General features: G+C 41.0%; 1 protein-coding gene across 1 annotated transcript in view; it reads right to left on the bottom strand.

Annotated features, from left to right (window-relative positions):
- Positions 1 to 26,386, bottom strand: part of LOC110506738 (TOX high mobility group box family member 3) — a 63,734-nt gene that overhangs the window by 15,995 nt on the left and 21,353 nt on the right. Inside the window, exon 2 of the mRNA XM_021586571.3 lies at positions 9,276 to 9,329. Coding sequence (XP_021442246.3) covers positions 9,276 to 9,329 — 54 coding nt within the window. The remainder of the gene's footprint in view (positions 1 to 9,275; positions 9,330 to 26,386) is intronic.

The following is a 26,386-nucleotide window of genomic DNA, read 5'->3' on the forward strand; positions in this document are numbered from 1 at the left end:
TTTTCCTGTTCCCCTAGTTTCAGACCACTTTTAAACTTCCTGATGCTTGTTTCACAGCAGTTCCATCAGTCCTCCTTTCTGAAGGAGCCACTGCATGTTCATCACAGCTCTGGACTCTGGCTTAAGGCTTCCTCATGCTTCGGTTCGGAGGGCGCCTAGTAGGACTCAACTATGTGACCAAACTAGTGTGCTCGCATACCTTCGACCTTTGCTTGAAAAGACCTTCGCTTTAAAAATTTGAAAAAAATGCCAATAGTACTAGTTAGTCCATCTTGAGACGCCATAACCAGTATAGAATTACTCAAAATTAATCTCCTTTTTACGCTGCTGCTACTCTCTGTTTATCATATATGCATAGTCACTGTAACTATACACTCATGTACATACTACCTCAATTGGGCCGACCAACCACTGCTCCCGCACATTGGCTAACCGGGCTATCTGCATTGTGTCCCACTGACCACTCGCCAACCACTCGCTACTGCTACTATATTTTCATCATATATGCATAGTCACTTTAACCATATCTACGAGTACATACTACCTCAATCAGCCTGAATAACCGGTGTCTGTATGTATCCTCACTACTTTTATAGCCTCGCTACTGTATATAGCCTGTCTTTTTACTGTTGTTTTATTTCTTTACCTACCTATTGTTCACAATTAGCTAGAGCCTGTAAGTAAGCATTTCACTGTATTCGGCGCACGTGACAAATAAACTTTGATTTGATTTAAGATTCATCTAAGATAACAAAACAAAAAATCTGTCATTAATTTAGATGTTTTTGCCAAGGAGATCTTAGTCGCACAACTTTACACCAAACTAGAATGATTGGTTTAGTATTTCTAGTTTGGTTTAGTATTTCTCAAGTGAAAAGATTTGCATGAAAACGAGTCGTCTATCGTTGAATGACAACAAACACTTCATTGAACAATCCCTACTGTTGACCAATTACAGACAAAGGGGGATAGATTTGGCTTGCCTCAATAAAAAATAATGTGTGTATGAACAGCTGGAAAAAAACCTAGCCAAAGGACAAAACAAACAACATTTTCACAAAATGTCATCATAATATATGTATAAACTGTTTCAGTTGGGAAGCATGCGGACGGTTTTATACTGTCTTAGAAAAAAGGGTTCCAAAAGGGTTCTTTGGCTGTCCCCATAGGACAACCCTTTTTGGTTCCACATTGAACCCTTTTGGGTTCCTTGTAGAACCCTCTGTGGAAAAGGTCATACATAAACCCAAAAGGCTTTTACCTGGAACCAAAATGGGTTCTCCTATAGGGACAGGCAAAGAAATGTTTAAGGTTCTAGATACAGTTGAAGTCGGAAGTTTACATACACTTAGGTTGGAGTCATTAAAACTTGTTTTTCAACCACTCCCCAAATTTCTTGTTAACAAACTATAGTTTTGGTAAGTCGTTTAGGACATCTACTTTTTGCATGACACAAGTCATTTTTCCAACAATTGATTACAGACAGATTATTTCACTTATAATTCACTATATCACAATTCCAGTGGGTCAGAAGTTCACGTACACTAAATTGACTGTGCCTTTAAGCAGCTTGGAAAATTCAAGAAAGTGATGTCATGGCTTTAGAAGCTTCTGATAGGCTAATTGACATCACTTGAGTCAATTGGAGGTGTACCTGTGGATGTATTTCAAGGCCTACCTTCAAACTCAGTGCATCTTTGCTAGACATCATGGGAAAATCAAAAGAAATCAGGCAAGACCTCAGAAAAATAATTGTTGACCTCCACAAGTCTGGTTCATCCTTGGGAGCAATTTCCAAAAGCCTGAAGCTACCACGTTCATCTGTACAAACAATAGTATGCAAGTATAAACACCATGGGACAACGCAGCCATCATACTGTTCAGGAAGGAGACATCTCCTAGAGACGAATGTACTTTGGTGCGAAAAGTGCAAATCTATCCTAGAACAACAGCAAAGGACATTGTGTACAAAAGTATCTACATCCACAGTAAAACGAGTCCTATACTGACATAACCTGAAAGGCCGCTCAGCAAGGAAGAAGCCACTGCTCCAAAACCGCAATAAAAAAGCCAGACTGCGGCTTGCAACTGCACATGGGAACAAAGATCATACTTTTTTGGAGAAATGTCCTCTGGTCTGATGAAACAAAAATAGAACTGTTAGGCCATAATGACCATTGTTATATTTGGAGGAAAAAGGGGTAGGCTTGCAAGCTGAAGAACACCCTCCCAACCGTGAAGCACGGGGGTGGCAGCATCATGTTGGGGAGTTGCTTTGCTGCAGGAGGGACGGTGCACTTCACAAAATAAATGGCATCACGAGAAGGAGAATTATGTGGATATGTTGAAGTAACATCTCAAGACATCAGTCAGGAAGTTAAAGCTTGGTCGCAAATGGGTCTTCCAAATGGACAATGACACCAAGCATACTTCCAACGTTGTGGCAAAATGGCTTAAGGACAACAAAGTCAAGGTATTGGAGTGGCCATCACAAAGCCCTGACTTCCTAAAGAAAATGTGTGGGCAGAACTGCAAAAGCATGTGCGAGCAAGGAGGCCTACAAACCTGACTCAGTTACACCAGCTCTGTCAGGAGGAATGGGCCAAAATTCAACCAACTTATTGTGGGAAACGTGTGGAAGGCTACCCGAAACATTTGACCAAAGGCAAACAATTTAAAGGCAATGCTACCAAATACTAATTGAGTGTATGTAAACTTCTCACCCACTGGGAATGTAATGAAAGAAATAAAAGCTGAAATTAATCACTCTCTCTACTATTATTCTGACATTTTACATTCTTAAAATAAAGTGGTGATCCTAACTGACCTAAGGCAGGGAATTTTTACTAGGATTTAATGTCAGGAATTGTGGAAAAACTGAGATTAAATGTATTTGGCTAAGGTGTATGTAAACTTCCAACTTCAACTGTATATATTTTTTCTAAGAGTGTAGAGGAGAGCAGGATAAATTACAGAAAGGTTTTAACAACCATGTACTGTGCTCTACTCTACTACTGCCATATTATTTAATGTTAACGCCACCGAAAAAAGCACTGGAACTTTTTAAATGTTTTATTTAACTAGGCAAGTCAGGTAAGAAAAAAATATTATTTTCAATGATAATCCACTGTTCCTAGGCTAACTGCCTTGTTCAGGGGCAGAATGGCAGATTTTTACCTTGTCAGCTCAGGGATTTGATCTTGCAACCTTGCAACTGTTTGGTTACTCAGCCAATGCTCTAACCACTAGGGTACCTGCCGCCTAACATGTTTTGTCTCAGTGCCTAACAATGAAAACACAAAGTTTTTAAAATATAAATAGTGTGAAAAGGGAACTGTCATGACTCAATGGTGTAGAGCTACAGCCAGGGCCACATAGCAGTGATCAGGAGAGAACATCATCATCACAGGCTTCATTACCAATCTGAACCTGTCATTTAGAGAAGAATGATGTGCAGTAAAAAGGGCCTCTCTGTTTGTTTGGCTGGTTTCACAAGCCTCAGAAGGATACTTTAGGGGAGGAAAAAAGGACATTGCCATTACATTAATTTGTATTACTCTCTGACCTTTTCATATGGGTACAATTTGCCAAGATCTGTGTGGAAGAAGCTAAACCAGGACAGTGAACAGAGCTGGATAGGGATGTTGGACCGTAGGCTGATGCATTGTGGCCTGAATTATAGTGGCAAGCAGGATGATGTTTGAGACAGCCTTCCCTTAGACGATGATGAGCAAAGGTGAGCTCCATTTTTATAGTAAAACAGAGCAAATGTGACCGTGACCTTCAAGATAAACTGACCTGCCCTGGAGGGCAGGAATAGAGGAATGTTATTTTCCTAGTTTCTGATAAATAGTGTAATGAAGGGAAGGAGAGAGAGAGGAAGTGAGATCGCTATCAAAGACTATGGTTGTGTTCCTCATCTCCCATCCATAATGATAATCCAAATTAACATCTGCACGAGTTGGGAGCTGAAAATTGATACATGAAGTTAGCTAAGGCTCGCCTGAGGGAGTGTGTCAGCTGTCAGTGCAGGGCAGGCCTCTCTTCCTCAGGGGAGAGGTGCCAGACTAGGAGTGCTTGCCTGCCTGCCTGCCTGGCTGGATGGATGGCTGGTGGAGCCCAGAGAGTAACACACTGTTACAGCATTGCAGCATTACTGCCTGGTGTCACTTCACATAAAACCTGGCTAATTCTGCACCAGGAGCAGTTTAGAAGGGCTCTGATCTCAGATTAAGAGATGCACAATCCACTTCCTTCACATCAGCAGCCTGGTTATCCATTTCAATTGTTATGAAAGCTCAGCACAGCCAATTGCCAAGCAAACTAGATGCTAGCTTCATGTTTGTGTGTGTGTGTCCATGTCGGTCACTGTGTGTGTGTGTGTGTTGTGTGTTATGTGTGCCTGCATGTGTGACGGGTCGTTCCATGAGCAGGCGGAGGGTCCGATGGCATAGGGGGCAGAGCAGGGCTTGTAAGAGGGAGCTGAGGCCAGACCAGATCAATCCAGCATGTGTGGGCAGATGTATAGGGAATCTCCCAAGCAGCCACAGAGCCCCAGTGCTGTATGATATAGTGTGTTGTTAATACACAGGCAGCATTACGTGCATGGTGAAAAGGCCATTCGATTTATGACAAACACATTGGCTCACTGCTAAAGTGCGGACTATTGGAGCTAACAGGCAAGAATTATGGAAATGTTCAGGAAAAGCATGAGACGATTCATGGTTGAGTTTCAGATGCTAATGATCTGATGTGTTTCTGTGAACCATCGAGGACTCCAATCTATCTCATATTCCTTCTATCTAGAACATGTATGGTGTTCTCACTCCCAATATCGAAGACAGCAGCAAGAAAAAGCTTTTGAGGCAATATCTCCAGCCTTTCAATAAACTTCTGTAATCCAATTCACTGATGCAATAACCAAGACTTGTTAAAGGCAGAGCCATGCAATTACTGAATATAATAGGCCCCGGGATCAATAGAGCCAGGATTGAGACTCCAGTTTCCAATATCTAGCGAGGCAGCAGAGCATAAAGCTACTCAAATGATAACATCACGGTGGGCCCGCAATCAACATTTCAAATTTGTAACCATCTCAAATCCATTTCTACATAGATCATTACTCCTGTCTAATTTGATTGGAAGGGAGAAGTGATACCCACCGCTGAGTGGAATTGAATCCCGCTGTACAGTATCATACTCTCTAAGGAGAGCAGTCAAGCCTCCCTGTTAGGATGGGTGTTTTAACAGGAGCACACCAAGGTCATCTTATCTCATTCTGTAAGTGCAGAAGGTAATAACACACCAGCCTTCTACAGTAAATATCCAATGTTATTTTATCTGTTACATATGACGTTTTGGTTGATTTTGATACACCAGTCATCTACATATCCAATGTTATTGTATCTATTGGATAAGCATATTGGTTTATTTTGATACACTAGTTATCTAAGTATCTAATATTGTTTTATCTATTTGAATAAGCATGTTGGCTTATTTAAAGATGTTCTCTGAGTTTGAGTATACCAGTGAGTAATAAATAGCCTGTAGTGTTTGTGTAGAAATGAATCATAAACTAGTGTTCCGTATTATACAAGAGTTGCAAGAGAACTGGATGTTAGCTTTTTTTTTTACAATTACAGTTAGCCTCAATTGTCTATGCAGAATGCAGTTGTATATATTTAGCTGCTGTCAAAGTCACTCATTCATCATGGAGCCAGATCCATTTTGGCTGGTGCTGGTACAGCCTTCCCTTCCAGTGCACCCAGAGCCAAGGCCTGTCACATTAACTTGATTAATACAGCGTTACAGTAGAGAGAAATCTCATTTTAGTGTGAAATTACACAACTCAAAGTGGAAAGTCACTTAAATTTCTTCTCAGTTCAGGTTACAAGAAACAATACTTCACACACTCCAATCCTTTTTTCATTAGAAAAAATAAATAATCTGTGCTCTGCCTGTGGTTACACAATTTTTTTGTATCATTCTCTCTTTACATGCACATACACACACACACAAAAAGTGGGCTGAAGTACAATGCCATCTGTGCCGTAACACTGGAAACAGTTGTTCCTTTTGATAAAATGCAAATGAGCTGCTTGGCTATTCTATTAACTCTCCTGCCCTCGCCCTACCACCCGCCCACCAGCCCCCACCCAGCCAGTCCAGCCACACTGGGCTTTCACAGCTTGGGCTGAATGCTCTCTGAACAGCTTGTGATGGCGTGGCCTCGACTCGCCTCACCACAGAGGGCCTCAGCCATAGAAGTAGAGTTACTAGATTGGATTTTAAAAAATCCCCTTTGACCACGGCACATTGAGTTGCGTGAGGATGCCGGTTCTAGTAATTATATTTCTTTGGCCTCAGCAGCCCCTGGACATGGAGGATGGATGCACCTAGTTTGAGAAAATGTGTTGGCAAATGGAACATCTCTCTAAATGACTCTAAACTTCTTGATGCTACCCATCCCGTTAGCGGGATCATTTTCGTCAGCATATACATAGCACCACAGTCAAATAATATTACAAAAAAATATTCATATTCATGAAATCACAAGTGCAATATTGCAAAACACAGTTTAGCCTTTTGTTAATCCACCTGTCGTCTCAGATTTTGAAATGATGCTTTACAGCGAAAGCAATCCAAGCGTTTGTGTAAGTTTATCGATAGCATAACAAAACATTATGTACACTAAGCATTAAGTAGCTAGGTCACGAAAATCAGAAAATAAATCAAATTAATCGTTTACCTTTGATGATCTTCAGATGTTTTCACTGACGAGACTCCCAGTTACACAACAAATGTTCCTTTTGTTCCATAAAGACTATTTTTATACCCAAAATACCTCCATTTGTTTGTTGCGTTATGTTCAGAAATCCACAGGAAAGCGCAGTCACGACAACGCAGACGTATATTCCAAATAATATCCATAATGTCCACAGAAACATGTCAAACGTTTTTTATAATCAATCCTCAGGTTGTTTTTAAAATATATATTCGATAATATATCAAACGGGTGTGTAGGTTTTTCAATAATACCGGGAGAAACAATGGCCGCTTTACTCTGTAGCGCAAAACTCACTCTGAGAGCCCCCACCTATCCATTTACGCAATGTGATCTTTCACGTTAATTTTTCAAAACAAAAGCCTGAAACTATGTCTAAAGACTGTTGACACCTTAGGGAAGCCATAGAAAAAGGAATCTGGTTGATATCCCTTTAAATGTAGCATAGGCATGCATAGAAACAGAGAGGTTTCAAAATAAGAGGCACTTCCTGATTGGATTTTCCTCAGGTTTTTGCCTGCAATATCAGTTATGTTATGCTCACAGACAATATTTTTACAGTTTTGGAAACTTTAGTGTTTTCTATCATAATCTGACAATTATATGCATATTCTAGTTTCTGGAGCTGAGAAATAGGCAGTTTCAAATGGGTACGTTTTTTTGCCAAAAATGAAAATACTGCCCCCTACACGCAAAAGGTGAAGGCTTTGTAGTTGGGTCAGTCTGTGCAGTCCCTGCTGTACTGTAACTGCTTGACTGAGTAGCATCACCATTGAGGTATTGAGTTAAGTAACTATAGCTTTCTCAACCATGGAGAGAGATGTGATGTGTAACATTACAAAGGAATCTGTTTTGCTCTTCTCTATGGCAATACTGTGGTTGCTTGGTACATGGTTGAGAGAGCAGGCTAGATCAGTCTCTCTTTAGACAGCACCATGGTACACTAAACAGTATGAGATTGCCCTGTTTTGAACTACTGTGGATGGATGATGGGTATTTTTGGTGCACTTCTCCCTAATGACAGGGCAGGAGAGAGGGTGGAGGTCGACTACACTGGTATATTTAGCGCACGATTGAATCCTCAGTCACCAACGCTCAGAGGGACATGAAATGTGAGTTTGGCAGCTTAGCAGCAGTAGTCCCAAACCTACTCTATGTGTCCTTACCATAACATACACAGATCATTCAGACACTTCTAAAGTCATGCCACATGACATTCAAGGCATTGGAACTGCCAGGCAAGACAGAGAGTGGTTTTGTGAGTGATGGCACGTGTTTCTCCTCAGGCTCCTTGATCATGTCTTGGAACACGAGGGAAAACAGGTGATTACATCCCTAACTTTCTGACACCTCACCTTGACTCACCTAGAGACATCACAAGGCTTTCAGACGATATTGAACTTGACTAATCTTACTAATTATCTATGCAGGGTCTTGCTTCAGTAAGAAGCAATTTAACAGCAATATAACAAAGCCTTTTATTAATTTTACTAGGCAAGTCAGTTAAGAACAAATTCTTACTTTCAATGACAGCCTAGGAACAGTTCTGCCCCAGAATGACAGATTTGTACCATTGTCAGCTCGGGGATTTGAACTTGCAACCTTTCGGTTACTAGTCCAATGCTCTAGCCACTAGGCTACCCTGCAGCCCCAATACATTATTTAAAAATGAAGCAATTTAACAGCAATACAACAAAGCCTTACTCGATGTTAAAAACAATTGTAGCCTATAATTTGCTATAGCTTGTATGCCGGTACACTGTCTGAAAAAAATAGTAGTTATCTCTGACATCTTCATCTGATTCATTGACTTCCCTACATCTCCATTATTGGCCTTGACATGATCAGAACGTGGAGAAGGGATCCGAACGTGGAGAAGGGATCAGAACGTGGAGAAGGGATCAGAACGTGGAGAAGGGATCAGAACGTGGAGAAGGGATCAGAGTGTGGAGAAGGGATCAGAACGTGGAGAAGGGATCAGAAAGTGGAGAAGGGATCAGAATGTGGAGAAGAGATCAGAACTTGAATCTGAACGTGGAGAAGGGATCAGAACGTGGAGAAGGGATCAGAATGTGGAGAAGGGATCAGAATGTGGATCAGAACGTGGAGAAGGGATCAGAGCGTGGAGAAGGGATCAGAATGTGGAGAAGGGATAAGAATGTGGATCAGAACGTGGAGAAGAGATCAGAAAGTGGAGAAGGGATCAGAATGTGGAGAAGAGATCAGAACTTGAATCTGAACGTGGAGAAGGGATCAGAATGTGGAGAAGAGATCAGAACTTGAATCTGAACGTGGAGAAGGGATCAGAACGTGGATCAGAACGTGGAGAAGGGATCAGAATGTGGGGAAGGCATCAGAATGTGGAGAAGGCATCAGAATGTGGAGAAGGGATCAGAATGTGGAGAAGGGATCAGAATGTGGATCAGAACGTAGAGAAGAGATCAGAACGTGGAGAAGAGATAGTTGAGGAAAGTGGAGAAGGGATACTTACATCACCACCACCAGCGACATCTGCCATGTTCATGTAGTTGTTGTTGTTGGCAAACTGCAAGAGAAGAGAACAGATCATCATTATACCTCTGGCCTCGTACCAAGATTATGTCAAATCAGTGTCACAGAGATATTTCCTTTCACAGATCCATTCAATTAGTGCCACTTGCGTTTACATTTTTCACATTTACGTGTTGAGTTAAGTCCTAGTTGTTTCTGCTTGGGTGAGTAATTTCTGCCACATTGCTCTATTGTCACATAGTAGAAAGATGTCTTTCGAGAGGTTATAGCCAATTCACTGCAAGGTAATGAAAATCTGGGCCGGCTATTCATGCCTTATGGGATGGTAATTAAGCATGGGTTTGCATCACAAAGCAAAGTATCAAGATGTTCTGGCAGGTTATTAACTTCAAGTAACCCAAGGGAGGAGGATGCTGCCAAGGAACAAAAACAAGATGGTGGGAGAGTACCAATAGGACATGGAGCGGTTGTGGTTTTTTGGATTGGTGAAAGGCAAGCATGAATGGAGGGGATAAGTGTACCTAGATGAGCTATTATAAAATGTGTCCTTTAGTTTAGTTAAAAAATAGCAACAGCGCTGTGTTTTGCGTTCATGACGAGCCCCCTAAACCCACACACACAGCCCTCTTAGCAAAATGGCTGCCACTTCCTTTCTTCTGAGACACAAGCATGCTGACAGGTAGGAACAATGGGAGACAGAATGAAGAATTATGCACTAACAGCTGGGCCCTAGAGCACAATGCACCTCTCTGTGACCAAGACACAGCAACAGCACAAACCCCACAAACCCCAGCCTACACCGGGCAGGGAGGGAAGAGGGGAAGAGGTTTGTGTCTTCATGAGTCCTCCCTCTGTGAGACACTTTCTCCATTTGCACAAAGCACTGGAATAATCTAATTGTGTGTATTTATTTCAAAGTCATTCTAGTGAAACATTATGAATGTGGAACAACTCAAATATAGAGGGAGAGAAAAATGGTTTCTTATCTTTAGCGGAAGCCAAACGAAATAAATTAAGACCATCAGATGAGAAGTGCATTAATTTATTTTCCACTCCTTTGTTTTTTTCTCCCCTTGTTTTCTTGTGAGTGGTTAGTATGCGAATGTAATTACCAAAAGAACTGTGGCTAATCAACTGTGAATGGTATCCATTAATTAGCCTATGCCTTGGAGAGAGAGCGTGTAGAATCAGCAGCAATGTTAAGAGCGTAACGCACCAATGAGAAGGGAAGCCACAAGACCCACTAGCAGTTGGCAAAGCAGGTGGTTTGATACATTCAACACAACCCGTTTGAAGACCTCTTTACCTGGAGCTGTCCCTCTGAACTGTATCTGAGCTGAGCACTCAAACACACACACACACACTTCCGCCCTCTGTACTTTCAGACCTGACATGGCCCGGGTACATCGGGCATTCTGAGGAGCACACACACACACACACACACACACACACACACACGTCTGGCATTCTGAGCAGCACTCTGCTAGTAATTAACCTTAACGCAACCTGGGCTTATCTGTGAAGTGTTACACTGTCCCCTTCTTCTTTTAGATTACAAATTGAAGCCTCAGAGATATCGCTCTCTATTGAAACACAGGCAACATTGTGTTGATGTTGGGAGAGATAGGAGGGTTTTGTGCAGTGCTACCTCTTCCTAACCCCCTTGGTTTTTACTGGTGAGTGAAACGTTAGGGGGTAGACAAACAATAGCTCTGGAACCAAGAGAACTCTCTGAACATTCTGGAAAATGGAGAGGGAACATAAGAATCTAAGGAGGTGAATACATAATTTTGTTGTTATTGTGGGCTTTCTAATGGCAAGAACTGATGCGGAGGTAGGCTATGTCTTCACAGAGCATGCAGGTAGTGTGTTGGTTGTCAGTGTTTAGTTAATCATTAATGTCATCAACATCCAACCGTTTCCCAATGCAATTACTACCTGCAATATACAGATGTAGGACCTTAATATGATCATTCTTTTGTTGCTGAATATTTTTATGTGCCGCAGAAAATGCAGTTGGGCTTCGTGATCTACATAACTTCACTGAAAACCAGCACTAACACACGGTTATATTGACAGTATTCCACGTTTCATGTAGCTTCATTTTGACCAGCTAATAGCCTAACCACTGATCAAGCAACATTATGGACTAAACATGAAAATCCTGTTGCACAGGATTATTTTGCTGTGACAATACAGGTCACATTAAGATCCTATATCTGTAAACTACCGCCTCTGTGGTGTGTGCTCCCAACACATGGTGAATTTATACCTCAATAATACTGTATGTACATATCAGAGAACAAATCCATGTAAATTATTCCATTGGCTGCCTCTCCTTCCAGTTCTCTGCTGCCATCGACTGGAACGAACTACCAAAATCTCTGAAACTGGAAACACTTATCTCCCTCACTAGCTTTAAGCACCAGCTGTCAGAGTAGCTCACAGATGACTGTACCTGTACATAGCCCATCTATAATTTAGCCCAAACAACTACTTCTTCCCCTACTGTATTTATTTATTTTGCTCTTTTGCACCCCATGATTTCTACTTATACTTTGCACATTCTTCCACTGCAAATCTACCATTCCAGTGTTTTACTTGCTATATTGTATTTACTTCGGCACCATGGCCTTTTTTTGGCCTTTACCTCCCTTATCTCACCTCATTTGCTCACATCGTATATAGACTTATTTTTTCTACTGTGTTATGTTTGTTTTACTCCATGTAAAACAACTGCGTTGTTGTATGTGTCGAACTGCTTTGCTTTATCTTGGCCAGGTTGCAATTGTAAATGAGAACTTTTCTCAACTTGCCTACCCGGTTAACTAAAGGTGAAATAAATAAAAAATACAAACACCATGCTCTAAGGTGAGACAATAGGAAAAAAAACAACAACAATTGATGCTGGCCTGAGGTCCAGTAAATTAGCTTTAGAGAAAACACTGCAAAAAGGAAAGTATTGTGAAACTCTTTAGGAAGACTGCCCTGTTTCCATGAGGTGTGTTTTATTGTGCTTCCAGTTCCAGGGCCCAGTTCTCTCCTCTGAGAACTATACTGTGTCCCAAATGGCACCCTATGCCCTATGTAGTGCACTAATTTTGATCAAAACCCTATGGGCCCTGGTCAAGAGCAGTGCACTATAAAAGGAACAGGGTGCCATTTGGGACACATCCTAGTCTCTCATCAACACCATTGGAAATGGTCCCCAGCCTCCAGTATCAATCTTGACCATTAAGAGCTTTACCCTACCGTGGCAGTCGCTTGGCCACATCCTCAGTGGACAGCAAGTAGCAACACGATCGGATCTTGTTATTATTATATTGTTGCTCCCAATTAATCTTTGTGGAACGCCGGCGTTTAATGTTCATGTTTCACGGCCGGCCCTGAGTCAAATGCCAGATGAAATTAAGTGTGATTGGAAGGACTGTGCAGCTGACGGCAGAGCCTGCACTAAAATGGGTCAGAGCAGACAATGAGCGCTCTGTAATTAAAATGATGAGATGAGCAGGATGGATGAGCAAACTCTGCCTGCTACAGTCCTCGTTAGGACAAAACCAAACCACGCTATGTTACTCAGGAAGCTTTTTGGCAGCAGTGAAATCTGCGACTGGTTGAACTAAGGGGTATTATAACCCGAACATGACAGAGTAAATGTTACAGAAATGTTATCATGGAGTTTTCTTACAGGAACCAGAGAACTGGGGGTGAAAAATCTGTAGGAACATAAGAGCACAGCAGCAACAGGCCAGGCAAACCTGTTACTAAGCATTAGACAGCCCTCACATTCAAGCTCCAAGCTCAGCATGTTTGGAAAAACAAGTGATGTCTCTCTTTCCCTCTCCCAATCTCTCTCTATCTCATAAAGGCTCTATCTGGCAGAGGGGAACAAGCAGCAGTAGAGTAGAGTAGAGCTTTAAAATAGCCTTGGGATAGAAGGCTTTTATTAACAGAGTGGATCCATGGCCAAAGGAGCTCTGTGTAACACGAGCCTCGACGGTGCGAGACAGAAACGGCTAAATGACAGACCAAACACACTGACTGACCGGCCATCTACCTAGTGTTTTCACTCCCAGCCACTTCCTCTCTATCTGCACCAGCAGCAAATTTCTTTCTTCAATAAATGTTTCAGAGAACAGAGAATTAAAGAGCTTACATGATCCTGATCCTGCCGTGAAAAGGCTGTAAATGCTGTACTGTCTGGCAAAACACTCACAGAGAGAGACAGAAAAGCATTAAGCTTTCCTCACAGTGAATCAGACGAAGAGATTAGTTCATATTTCTCTCTGTGTTTTGAGAAGGGAAAGAATACCCAATATTTTTTCCATTGGCAGTCTTCTCTCACATTATAGTGCTATGATGAGCTTTGTGAGAGCTGGAAGAGGAGGAGGGGAGATGGTGGCTCTTTACATCTTCATTTGCTGAGATGCATTTGCTTTCTCCATGTACTGTAAATACCATAGTAATTCAACGGTTTGCTTTTATTTGGCAAGACTTTCCACCCAGTAACTTGTATTAGGATATTTTACTTCACATTTTCCTGTATGCATATATATTTACAAACTGACATTCTCCACAAGCAGGTACATTTGATAACCCTGGCAAAGCCATTGTATGACTGATACCAGTGTCATTTCAATATCTTCTAACCATAGTTCAAGAATATTTGTATGAACATATGTCATATTGGAAATAAGCTGTTGACAGCTATTATACCAAACACTATTATTTCAACCCCAGGGCAAACACAATATTACACCAGTATGACCCCATCTAACCCCCAGTATGAGGTAGGAACCAAATGGATCAAATCAGTAAACATGGGAAGGACAAGTTAGACCCACAATTATGCCTTGAGAGCCTCTGTTGGCCAACTGTCATATGATGATGCTCATAAATGTCAGCTTGGACTGTTGTGCTGGTTTGGTCACCATACAGTCCAGATTCACAAGAGCATGAACAGAGAGCAAAGTCATCGAAAACATAATTTTATAAGAATAAATCAAGTAACTGTTTCCGCTTAAGTCTTGGAGTGTAAAATTACATACTAAATTGAATACAAAGGGTCTACAATCTTCCCTCTTCATCTGCACTTTAGACTATTCAATTTCAAAGTTGACTCATGAATAAAGCTAAATTAAATTACCTCACAATAACTGATTGGCCATGTCACAAATATCCAGAGAAGAGAAAAAACAATGTCTACTCTATGATGGACGAGACACAGAATGAGCAGAAAATAGGCTACTTAGGTTACACAATACAATCCAAAGCCATCAGTATCAGTACCTGCTTGACAGCAGGTAAGCACCTTGACCGTGTTCCTCCTCCCTCCTCCTCACAGAAACACCAAAAACTAATTCAATCTAGAACAGACATTTGCCAGAAACATATCAGCTGCTGACAAGCAATTTTACAGTTCAACTATGAGCTCAGTAATCACAGCATAGCCTCTGTTCTCTGGGACATGATGCCTATGCTAATGTATTCTCCAGTCCAGTCATCTTTCTGTAAGAAGGATAAAACACCAGTCAACTTGCAACTACACTATGCCTCTAGTTCAGTCCAGAGTATAAACACAAGGACTTTGCTCTGTTTTTTTATTTTAATATTTCCATTAAGATGACAGCTCTGTAGCTTTGGCCCTTTCATTTAGCAGAAGGGAAGGAGACCAAGACTAGCAATACAAATGGAACACTTTCCCTTCTGCCCAACCTCCACCAGGCCAGTTGCAGCTTGGGTAAACACCAATCTCTGATTCCCTGGGTCCTCCTCACCAAATACATGCTCATTTACCACCCAATTCAGCATAAACAGTCTGCAGCTGGACCCTCCTGTGATTATAGGGGCTATTCACCCCCAGCATGCCCCCATACATGCAGTGCCAAGCTGACACATATAGATATATATATATATATTCCTCACTATGTGTTCTGCAGTCAATTTGTAAAGCGACTCTAGTGCACAGCGTGTCCACACAGTCAGCTCACAAGCTGTGTTCTGATCTGCAGGATGGATCGATCTGTAATTCAGTTTAAACCTAAAATCATTACTCCCACAGCACAGCACAGACTGTTCCCTCCCATCAGAACTAACTGACTGTTGGTCCAGGACTACACAAGAAGAAACATTAAAGTGAATATCCCTCTGTCTGTCTCCCATCTTTCCTTCTCTCTCTTATTCTCTCTACTAGAGGTTGACCGATTATGATTTTTCAACGGCGATACCGATGCTGATTATTGGAGGACCAAAAAAGGCAGATACCGTTTAATCGGACGTTTTTAAAAAATCTATTTGTAATAATGACAATTACAACAATACTGAATGAACACTTGTTTTAACTTAATATAATACATCAATAAAATCAATGTAGCCTCAAATAAATAATGAAACATGTTTAATTTGGTTTAAATAATGCAAAAACAAAGTTTTGGAGAAGAAAGTAAAAGTGCAATATGTGCCATGTAAGAAAGCTAACGTTTAAGTTCCTTGCTCAGAACATGAGAACATATGAAAGCTGGTGGTTCCTTTTAACATGAGTCTTCAATATTCCCATGTCAGAAGTTTTAGGTTGTAGTTATTATAGGAATTATAGGACTATTTCTCTCTATACCGTTTGTATTTCATTAACCTTTGACTATTGGGTGTTCTTATAGGCACTTTAGTATTGCTAGTGTAACAGTATAGCTTCCGCCCCTCTCCTCGCTCCTACCTGGGCTCGAACCAGGAACACAACGACAACAGCCACCCTCGAAGCAGCGTTACCCATCACTCCACAAAAGCCGCAGCCCTTGCAGAGCAAGGGGAACAACTACTCCAAGTCTCAGAGCGAGTGACGTTTGAAACGCTATTGGCGCGCACCCCGCTAACTAGCTAGCCATTTCACATCGGTTACACCAGCCTAATCTCGGGAGCTGATAGGCTTGAAGTTATAAACAGCTGCTGACAAACGCACAAAGGTGCTGTTTGAATGAATGCTTACGAGCCTGCTGGTGCCTACCATCGCTCAGTCAGACTGCTCTATCAAATCATACTTAGTTATAACATGATAACACACAGAAATACGAGCCTTAGGTCATTAATATGGTTGAATCTGGAAACTATCATCTCGAAAACAAGATGTTTATTGTGGCATCCATAAGTCTAAATATTCCTGTTACATTGTTACATTGCACAACCTTCAATGTTATGTCATATTTACGTAAAATTCTGGCAAATTAGGCGGCCCAAACTGTTGCATATACACTGACTCTGCGTGCAATGAACGCAAGAGAAGTGACACAATTTCACCTGGTTAATATTGCCTGCTAACCTAGATTTCTTTTAGCTAAATATGCAGGTTTAAAAATATATACTTCTGTGTATTGATTTTAAGAGAGGCATTGATGTTTATGGTTAGGTACACATTGGAGCAACAATACGCACTGCATCAATTATATCTAACGCAGGACACGCTAGATAAACTAGTAATATCATCAACCATTTGTAGTTAACTAGTGATTATGATTGATTGATTGATCGTTTTTAATAAGATAAGTATAATGCTAGCTAGCAACTTACCTTGGCTTACCGCATTCGCGTAACAGGCAGTCTCCTCGTGGAGTGCAATGAGAGGCAGGTGGTTAGAGCGTTGGACTAGTTAACTGTAAGTTTGCAAGATTGATTCCCCCGAGCTGACAAGGTAAAAATCTGTCGTTCTGCCCCTGAACGAGGCAGTTAACCCACCGTTCCTAGACCGTCATTGAAAATAAGAATGTGTTCTTAACTGACTTGCCTAGTTAAATAAAGATTAAATAAAGGTGTAAAAAAAATGTTTTGTCCAAATCGGTATCCAAAAATACAGATTTCCGGTTGCTATGAAAACTTGAAATCGGCCCTAATTAATCGGCCATTCTGATTCTACTCTCTATCTCTCTCTCTCTCTCTGTCCCTTACACTCTCTCTCTCTCTCCCGCTCTTTATCTCTCTCTCGCACTAGACTTGGGAGGTATCCAGATTTTCTTACCTTCATACCGACCATATGCCATCTCAGAATATTCAATAATACCAGCAGTGAACAAAATCCCACTGAGCATCTGTAATCCAAAGGTTAGAAATGCTAACAAGTACATGTAACATCCCATAGAGAATGCTAACTAAATGCTAACAAGCTTATTGTGAACATTTTATACAGTCTCTGACCTAAATTACTTACAGGACAGACATCCCAGCTCATAAAGTTATACAAAAAAATGCACAAATGCACGCACAAAACAAATAATAGACAACAAGGCTCCAGCAATAGATTCTCTGGTGTTACCAATCTTAGCTTGATTTTGGAATAAGCTAACCACTTAGCTAGATAGTTAACTAGCTACAAAATTAGCAAATCAAAAGCACAACTGCAGAGCAATTAGAACATTTTAGACAGCTAACTTAATAGTAATAAGATATCTTGCTGGCAAAGATTTAGTTGTGAATTCCATGCTGTAACTAGTTCACCTGGCGCATGCTGGACAACAATGAGTGACTCACAAGGCTTGTAAACAATCACCACGTGACTGGAAACTATAATGAAAAATATGTGACAGGTGAAATAAAGAATGGGATTTTCTTAATCTACGTATTGCACAAATTGACTGTAAATGTTTACTTAAAAAGTAGCTACAAACAGTAAAATGAATTAAAAAAACTTCAAATAACTAGTTTCAACGGTATTAACGGTATTGAAAAACGATTCCATGGCTATTTCCAAATACCCAGTTATATGGTACAGTATATACGGTATACCATTCAAGCCTATCTCTCACCCCTCACTAGATTAGAATGGAGCAGTAGAACGGTTCTGAGAGACAAAGGCTTGGTGTTATCAGAGGTCTGGATCTAACAGATGACAGTTTTATTCAGTTTGTGTCTGATTGTCTCTCTCTTTAACAGCCTGTCCACTCTCTTCTTCTCTGGCCCTGCATTGGTTGCATCCCAAATGGAACACTATTCCATAGGTCTTTGGTCAAAAGTAGTGCACTATTTAGGAAATAGGTTGCTATTTGGGACATGCCCATTGTGTGTCAGTCTGCCCTGTTTGCTTTAATAAATCTGACCTGATGGAATTGTTTAACCCCATGCTGGGAAATCAACATGGCTATAAAAGACCACCTGTTCACTGTTCACTTATACTCTACCAGTGTTTGAAGTCTTGCGTCACAAATATTACTCTATTACCTATATAGCAGTACTTTTGACCAGAGCCCTATGAGAGCCCTATGGGCCCTGGTCAAAATAGTGCACTATGTAGGGAATAGGGTCCCATTTGGGAAGCAGCCTCGGTGGAGTTGAGTGTATTAACAAAACAGAGTTTCAGGTCTCATGTGCAGGTCCCCTCAGAAAGATTTTGTGTAAGCTCACTTTAACTTATATGAAAGATACAGTCCCAAGGGTGCTCTCTCTGAAATGTGAGAGCACCTAATATAGATGTGTCTATTTGGGACGGGAGTTAAACCTAAGTAGAGCCTCCCAGGTACTATGTTACAGTACATGGCATAACTAAGAACATTACTGCTTTCTTGTTGCTGGCTTAAGAAACATGGGCTACACTTGGAAACAAGCTGAAGTGGTCAATTAAGAAAATAAAGGAAATGAGATTGAATGATTTTATAGTGTGCTTTGCTTTCAAGTTTCTTCTCTGGGCCAGCTTGTTTTGGTAGTGTTGAGAGACAGACTGTAAGTAAAAGTCTGAGGTTAGTGACGCAGACATCTTTTGTCATGTTCTCTGCAGAGCAAACATAACAAACACTGGGCCGAGGAGAGTTGTGCTTTGGTTCCGTTTGAAACATTTTTCTTGTTATTAATCCTGTGTCACATATTCACTGTTGTCCAAAAATGTTGCCTACAACTCAAACAATGCTTCATCTGTTTCAGGAATATGGAATATGTGGATAAATAGGCAGTATCAATCAACCACGTTCGGAATTATGATGACACAAAGCTACTTCCATTACAGTCAAAACAAATTCACAAAGTATGTCAGAAATTCACTGGATCTGTGATAGATGCACACCAAAGCCTCAACACTGTAGTCGATACTAGGACTGTTGTGGTGACCGCATTACCGCCTCACTGGCGGTCAGGCAGTCAAATTCCACGTGACCATTTAGTGATGGTAATTAGGCTTCTCCAAGTTCTGATGCTGCTGATGGTCATTAGTAGTCTACCAAACTTGCTAACTGCCTGGTACTCAGCACTTTATTGTCCCTCTAATCACTCTGACCAATGCAAATGTGTTCGAAAATCAAATCAAACACTTCATGAGAGCTAATTAGCTCGTTTTGCAACATTTCTATAGGCTCTGCAATTGCGTGAGAACATAGAGTGATGGCCTCTATTAAAAAGAGGAAGATCCCATCAGCTTTCTATAGGCTACGCCTACTATATTATTTTTCAACTCCTAATATTAAGTACATTGCTTATATTTACAGCAGGAGTATAGCCTACCTGGCTGGCATGGAAATAAACCACTGGAAAAGAGTTCTACATTTTTTTCCAGCTGCCCCTGTTTTTTATATCAAAACAAATTTCACACATATGTATTATTTAGTATATGTTGTCACGTGTGCTCACCTGTGTGTCGTCAGACTCACCTGGACTCCATCACTTCCCTGATTACCTTCCCTATATACAGTGCCTTGCGAAAGTATTCGGCCCCCTTGAACTTTGCGACCTTTTGCCACATTTCAGGCTTCAAACATAAAGATATAAAACTGTCTTTTTTTGTGAAGAATCAACAACAAGTGGGACACAATCATGAAGTGGGACGACATTTATTGGATATTTCAAACTTTTTTAACAAATCAAAAACTGAAAAATTGTGCGTGCAAAATTATTCAGCCCCTTTACTTTCAGTGCAGCAAACTCTCTCCAGAAGTTCAGTGAGGATCTCTGAATGATCCAATGTTGACCTAAATGACTAATGATGATAAATACAATCCACCTGTGTGTAATCAAGTCTCCGTATAAATGCACCTGCACTGTGATAGTCTCAGAGGTCTGTTAAAAGCGCAGAGAGCATCATGAAGAACAAGGAACACACCAGGCAGGTCCGAGATACTGTTGTGAAGAAGTTTAAAGCCGGATTTGGATACAAATAGATTTCCCAAGCTTTAAACATCCCATGGAGCACTGTGCAAGCGATAATATTGAAATGGAAGGAGTATTAGACCACTACAAATCTACCAAGACCTGGCCGTCCCTCTAAACTTTCAGCACATACAAGGAGAAGACTGATCAGAGATGTAGCCAAGAGGCCCATGATCACTCTGGATGAACTGCAGAGATCTACAGCTGAGGTGGGAGACTCTGTCCATAGGACAACAATCAGTCGTGTATTGCACAAATCTGGCCTTTATGGAAGAGTGGTAAGAAGAAAGCCATTTCTTAAAGATATCCATAAAAAGTGTCATTTAAAGTTTGCCACAAGCCACCTGGGAGACACACCAAACATGTGGAAGAAGGTGCTCTGGTCAGATGAAACCAAAATTGAACTTTTTGGCAACAATACAAAACGTTATGTTTGGCATAAAAGCAACACAGCTGAACACACCATCCCCACTGTCAAACATGGTGGTGGCAGCATCATGGTTTGGGCCTGCTTTTCTTCAGCAGGGACAGGGAAGATGGTTACAATTGATGGGGAGATGGATGGAGCCAAATACAGGACCATTCTGGAGGAAACCTGATGGAGTCTGCAAAAGACCTGAGACTGGGACGGAGATTTGTCTTCCAACAAGACAATGATCCAAAACATAAAGCAAAATCTACAATGGAATGGTTCAAAAATAAACATATCCAGGTGTTAGAATGGCCAAGTCAAAGTCCAGACCTGAATCCAATCGAGAATCTGTGGAAAGAACTGAAAACTGCTGTTCCCAAATGCTCTCCATCCAACCTCACTGAGCTCGAGCTGTTTTGCAAGGAGGAATGGGAAAAAATGTCAGTCTCTCGATGTGCAAAACTGATAGAGACATACCCCAAGCGACTTACAGCTGTAATCGCAGCAAAAGGTGGCGCTACAAAGTATTAACTTAAGGGGGCTAAATATTTTTGCACGCCCAATTTTTCAGTTTTTGATTTGTTAAAAAAGTTTGAAATATCCAATAAATGTCGTTCCACTTCATGATTGTGTCCCACTTGTTGTTGATTCTTCACAAAAAAATACAGTTTTATATCTTTATGTTTGAAGCCTGAAATGTGGCAAAAGGTCGCAAAGTTCAAGGGGGCCGAATACTTTCGCAAGGCACTGTATGTCACTCCCTTTGGTTCCTTCCCCAGGCGTCATTGTTTCTGTTTCTGTTTCATGTCTGTGTGCTGTTAGTGTTTCTTGTTTTGTATTATGTCGCGTTTATTTAATTAAAACACTCACTCCCTGAACTTGCTTTCCGACTCTCAGCGCACATCGTTACATATGTAAAGACAAGATTAAATCAAGAATTGTCTGATGGGTGACAATATTATCCTATCACATGTGAATGATATATTATCACTTGTGAATGATGCCCAGCATAAGAAACAATGGGTTTTTTTGAGACTCTTTCGAATCATAGTCGCACACCTTATGCAGCCTATCCCATAGGCCTATATGATTTAATAAGGTTTGTATCACACCTCATGCAGCCTATCCCATAGGCCTATATGATTTAATAAGGTTTGTATCACACCTCATGCAGCCTATCCCATAGGCCTATATGATTTAATAAGGTTTGTATCACACCTCATGCAGCCTATCCCATAGGCCTATATGATTTAATAAGGTTTGTATCACACCTCATGCAGCCTATCCCATAGGCCTATATGATTTAATAAGGTTTGTATCACACCTCATGCAGCCTATCCCATAGGCCTATATGATTTAATAAGGTTTGTATCACACCTCATGCAGCCTATCCCATAGGCCTATATGATTTAATAAGGTCTGTATCACAACTAAAGTGTCCAAATAACTTCTTAAAATTAAGCACATTATTATGCTTATTATTATTATTATGCATACATATGCAGCGCGTGAGTTTCAAGTTTGGGGAAGATCATTTTCACCATTAAAATGCACCTTTATAATAAAAGCATTACATGCATAATTGCATTTGCGGTCACTGTTGATAATGATGTTTTTCCACTAATGGAACATTCGTGCTTATAGTCTTGCTATAATGTGAAGAAATAGCCTAAAAGTTTATCAACTTTTTAAGCTATTGTAAATGTTCTGATCTGTTGTGTCAGCCACATTGTGTAAAAAAGTTTTTTTGGTGCTAGTGGTTGTATTCATTTGGGATCTATCGCAGCCCACAACTATCCAGGACTATGTTTGGAATATTTATTTATTGCACAGACTAGAGTAGGTCAACCTTTGTACTATGGGGGATAGTAGATTGACATAGGCTAGTGCTTTTTCTGTTTGTTAGGCCTACTCATCTTGTTGGCTGACAAAAAGTAAATGTGGACAGTTCTTCCAATATCTTCAATATGCAAGTTGCGTCCCCGATGTGTCTGTCTTTACTTGTAGCCTGTGAGAAAGACCCAATCAAGCGATGGAGCGTGCAGCACTCAGCGAGAAGGGCACAACAGCCACTGGCCGCAAAAGGCATGGATTTTTTTTAGGGTGCATTACGGCCACACAAAGTGGATGCCACCATGAAATTCTAGGCATTATCAAGTGCTTGTCAAATTGTGAATGAGAGACTGATGTAGTGTGTACAGCTTGCACAATAAAACAAAGCAGAAATCATGCCTTTCAAGCAACTTTTTCAAATTATCATTAAAGTCGCATCATGCAGCCTATCAATGTATTAAAAATCTAAACATATAGCCCAACATTGGTAGAACAACTAAAGTTATATTAATAACTCTAAATTAAGCATATAGGAATAACTATTTCTTTACTAACCGCTCAACACAGAATAGTCACGTGCGCACTCCCTCAAATCTTTTGGAGAATCCTTTCTATTTTATTCAGCTATGTTCAAATGTATTCTTCATACTATATAATAATGGCACAGAATTCTAAGCAAATCTTGTCTGCTAAATTAATTAGTGTAGCCTACTACAGCCAGATGACATAGCCAGATCAGGACCTAACATAAGGACAACTCAGAGTATGCTATTCTGTTCTTCTGAAATAGACTACATTTTCTTATCATGCTTCTTTAGACCTGTCTAAAATAAATAATAGATTTATTGTGAAGGTGTAGGCTATATTACATGGATTTATGAGGCTTTTTAAAGTGTATATGTTCCTAAGGTCAGCATCAGTGGCTTGTAGGCTCTGTGTGGAAGCCAGGAGATGCTAAATGTGTTTATGTTAATTAACGGTCAATTACCGTGAGACCGACAGTCTGTTGATTGACAATCACTGGCTGACAAACCTTTGTGACCGCCACATCCCTAGTTGATACCAATAATGACCAAAAGCATCTGTTTTAGCACTTTGCCTACATGGACTTGTGTCCTTAGCCTGGGTCCAATCCAGCTAGTCTACATATTATGTACATGAACCACCCTCCCCTCTTCTCCCGGGTCCACACTCCCGAGAGCAAATCCTAAAAGAAAGCAGTAGCTGAATGAGGGGTTTCATCTTTGATCTAGCGGGGTGCAATGCCATTGGCCCGCCGCCACAAAGAGGCTTAGGGCTGAGGAGAAGAGTATAAGGCCTCAGAAACATGGGGAAGCTTTCCCACAATGCCTGCTGTTAGCAGCACAGACACAGACACACAAGCCCAGTGCAGTGAAACATTTGATTTACCTGTGTTTTATATATATACAGTATTTCCACACTATGAGCTTGGAATAATACTGCAACATTGTGAAAATGATGACAATGCCCTTTTAGTGTAAGAGCTGTTTGAAAAGACCGCCTGAAATGTCAGCTTATTTTGTTGGATGGAGTTTTGGCCTGCCTAGTGACATCACCAGGATGTACATTACTTAATAGACCAATAAGAAAGAGAGTTCCAGTTGGGACAGCTTCGAAGTAACTCCAGCACCAAGATGTTATCATTTAAACCAGGCTTACTTTTACTGCACTCTTAGCTCTCTGGTCTATGGCTACTGTGGTTTTAGGTGTGTCATTATCTGAGATAATGCATTGTTTAATCGCCATACAGGAAAGATTTTCATCACAGTAGATGGGTTTGTTTCAGTGGTATTAGTGCTGATGGTGGTGTTGCTGTACTAGATATGACAGGTGGGTATGGGCTCAGTGACCTGGATCCATCCCTATAGAGAGCTGCGGAGAATGGAGTCCTCTCCTATTGCGCTGGCAGAACAGACACATTTCTCTATTCCCTGGACACTATTACTGGTTAAACACACTCATTAGAATGGTTTTGCCTCTGTACACACTGCAAAACGCAGGTACCAGTCACTGTTTCAGGGACTCACTGTAAGTTAATCCTCTAATTCTTTGAGAGTAATTGCATAAAAATGACATTTAACTCAGGAGGTTGAAACAACGTTTATAAACCAGGCTACTGTTATAATTTGACGCAGGCAGAAAAGCTTCCTGGATTAAAAGTGACAGTATGAAAGTTTTCTACCATGCAATGCTTATGTAAATAGATCTGATGTACCAACAAATTATTCCACCAGCAAATTCCTTGTGTATCATCAGTAGGATCTGTAGTATTACCTGTTAAGCTTTCATGCTTCTTCTCTTACTTGCAAAACAAAACTCTTTAGGCTAGTAATGGATTAGGTAAATACCTGTGTTTTTCTCCATGCATGTATTGTAAAGATACAGCTGTAAACTGGCGTGTGTGTACTGTATCTATCTACCCTGTGCTGTGATGTGCTGTGCAGCGCTGCGCTGCGCTTCGCTGCGATGCGCTTCGCTGTGCAGTGCAGTGCTGTGCTGTGCTGTGATGTGACGTGCTGTGCAGTGCAGTGCAGTGCAGTGCAGTGCAGTGCTGTGCTGTGCAGTGCAGTGCTGTGCTGTGCTGTGCTGTGCAGTGCAGTGCAGTGCTGTGCTGTGCTGTGATGTGCTGTGCAGTGCAGTGCAGTGCAGTGCAGTGCAGTGCAGTGCTGTGCTGTGCTGTGCTGTGCTGTGCTGTGCTGTGCTGTGCTGTGCTGTGCTGGCTGCATGCATCCTTCCTTTCCATGTATTTTTCTCGATAAGACTACAGTAAGTATAAACCGACCAGTTGTTCAATCTCTATAAATCTGAGAAACACAAACTGCTGAGCGGTGACTCATATATCAGTCTATTATACACTACAGGGCTGACTGTATTAAACAAATGGATCTGCCTGCAGCTGGAGGAGAGAGCCCGTATAGGGGAGCAAAGGTTATTGTCTAATTTCAATCTTGGCTGCCTTCCCAGAGCTTTACCACGTTCCAATTTGTGGCTGTGTTGCTTGGCACTACTGACAGAACAGAGAGAGGTCCTGCTGCAAATACTGTTTGTGTTCGGCTACAGAAATGTGTCTGGAAAACTGGCAATCAACAGGTCGGCACAGATTAACGCAATGACTGGAGCAAATTAGCTGAAATTATGGAAATGCTATGGATAAGGATGTTTTCCTTTGGGTTGTTGAGCGACATATACCTGCCATTTTTGCCAGTCGTTGTTAGTTGTTACAGTATCATTCTCCTACACAATCATTGGGGGATGGTGTGTAAGATCACATACACACCCATTATGGCACAAAAGTCTATGTTAGTGCACTGCCTAGCATGTTATGAATTGTTTTATTCCAAAGTGAAAGGACAGCTGCAAAGGACAACTGTGGACAAAAAACAGCTGTTTAGACCTGCATATTACAGACAATTAGCTATTTCAAGTATGTCTTTTCCAGCATACTGCCCTCCATTCAGCAATTTGACTGACAATTCGTGGCAACAGGGCCTCCGAAAATGAAATAAAAAAAACAAGCGTCTGTTGAGTTTCAGATATTATTTTCGTTATGTGACAGGAGCCATCAAGACTAAATGCTCTGTTCATGCTTTTCACTCTATTTACACCTGAAGTGCCATTTTAACATTTCACTTTTCAAAGGAAGTGTAAGATTATGATACCTACTGTTGAATAATTACAAAGACTTAATCTTCACTATTTATTTTACATCACAG

The sequence above is a fragment of the Oncorhynchus mykiss genome, chromosome 26 (assembly GCF_057628025.1).
Source record: "Oncorhynchus mykiss isolate SJ-2025 chromosome 26, ASM5762802v1, whole genome shotgun sequence".
Taxonomy (NCBI): Eukaryota; Metazoa; Chordata; class Actinopteri; order Salmoniformes; family Salmonidae; genus Oncorhynchus; species Oncorhynchus mykiss.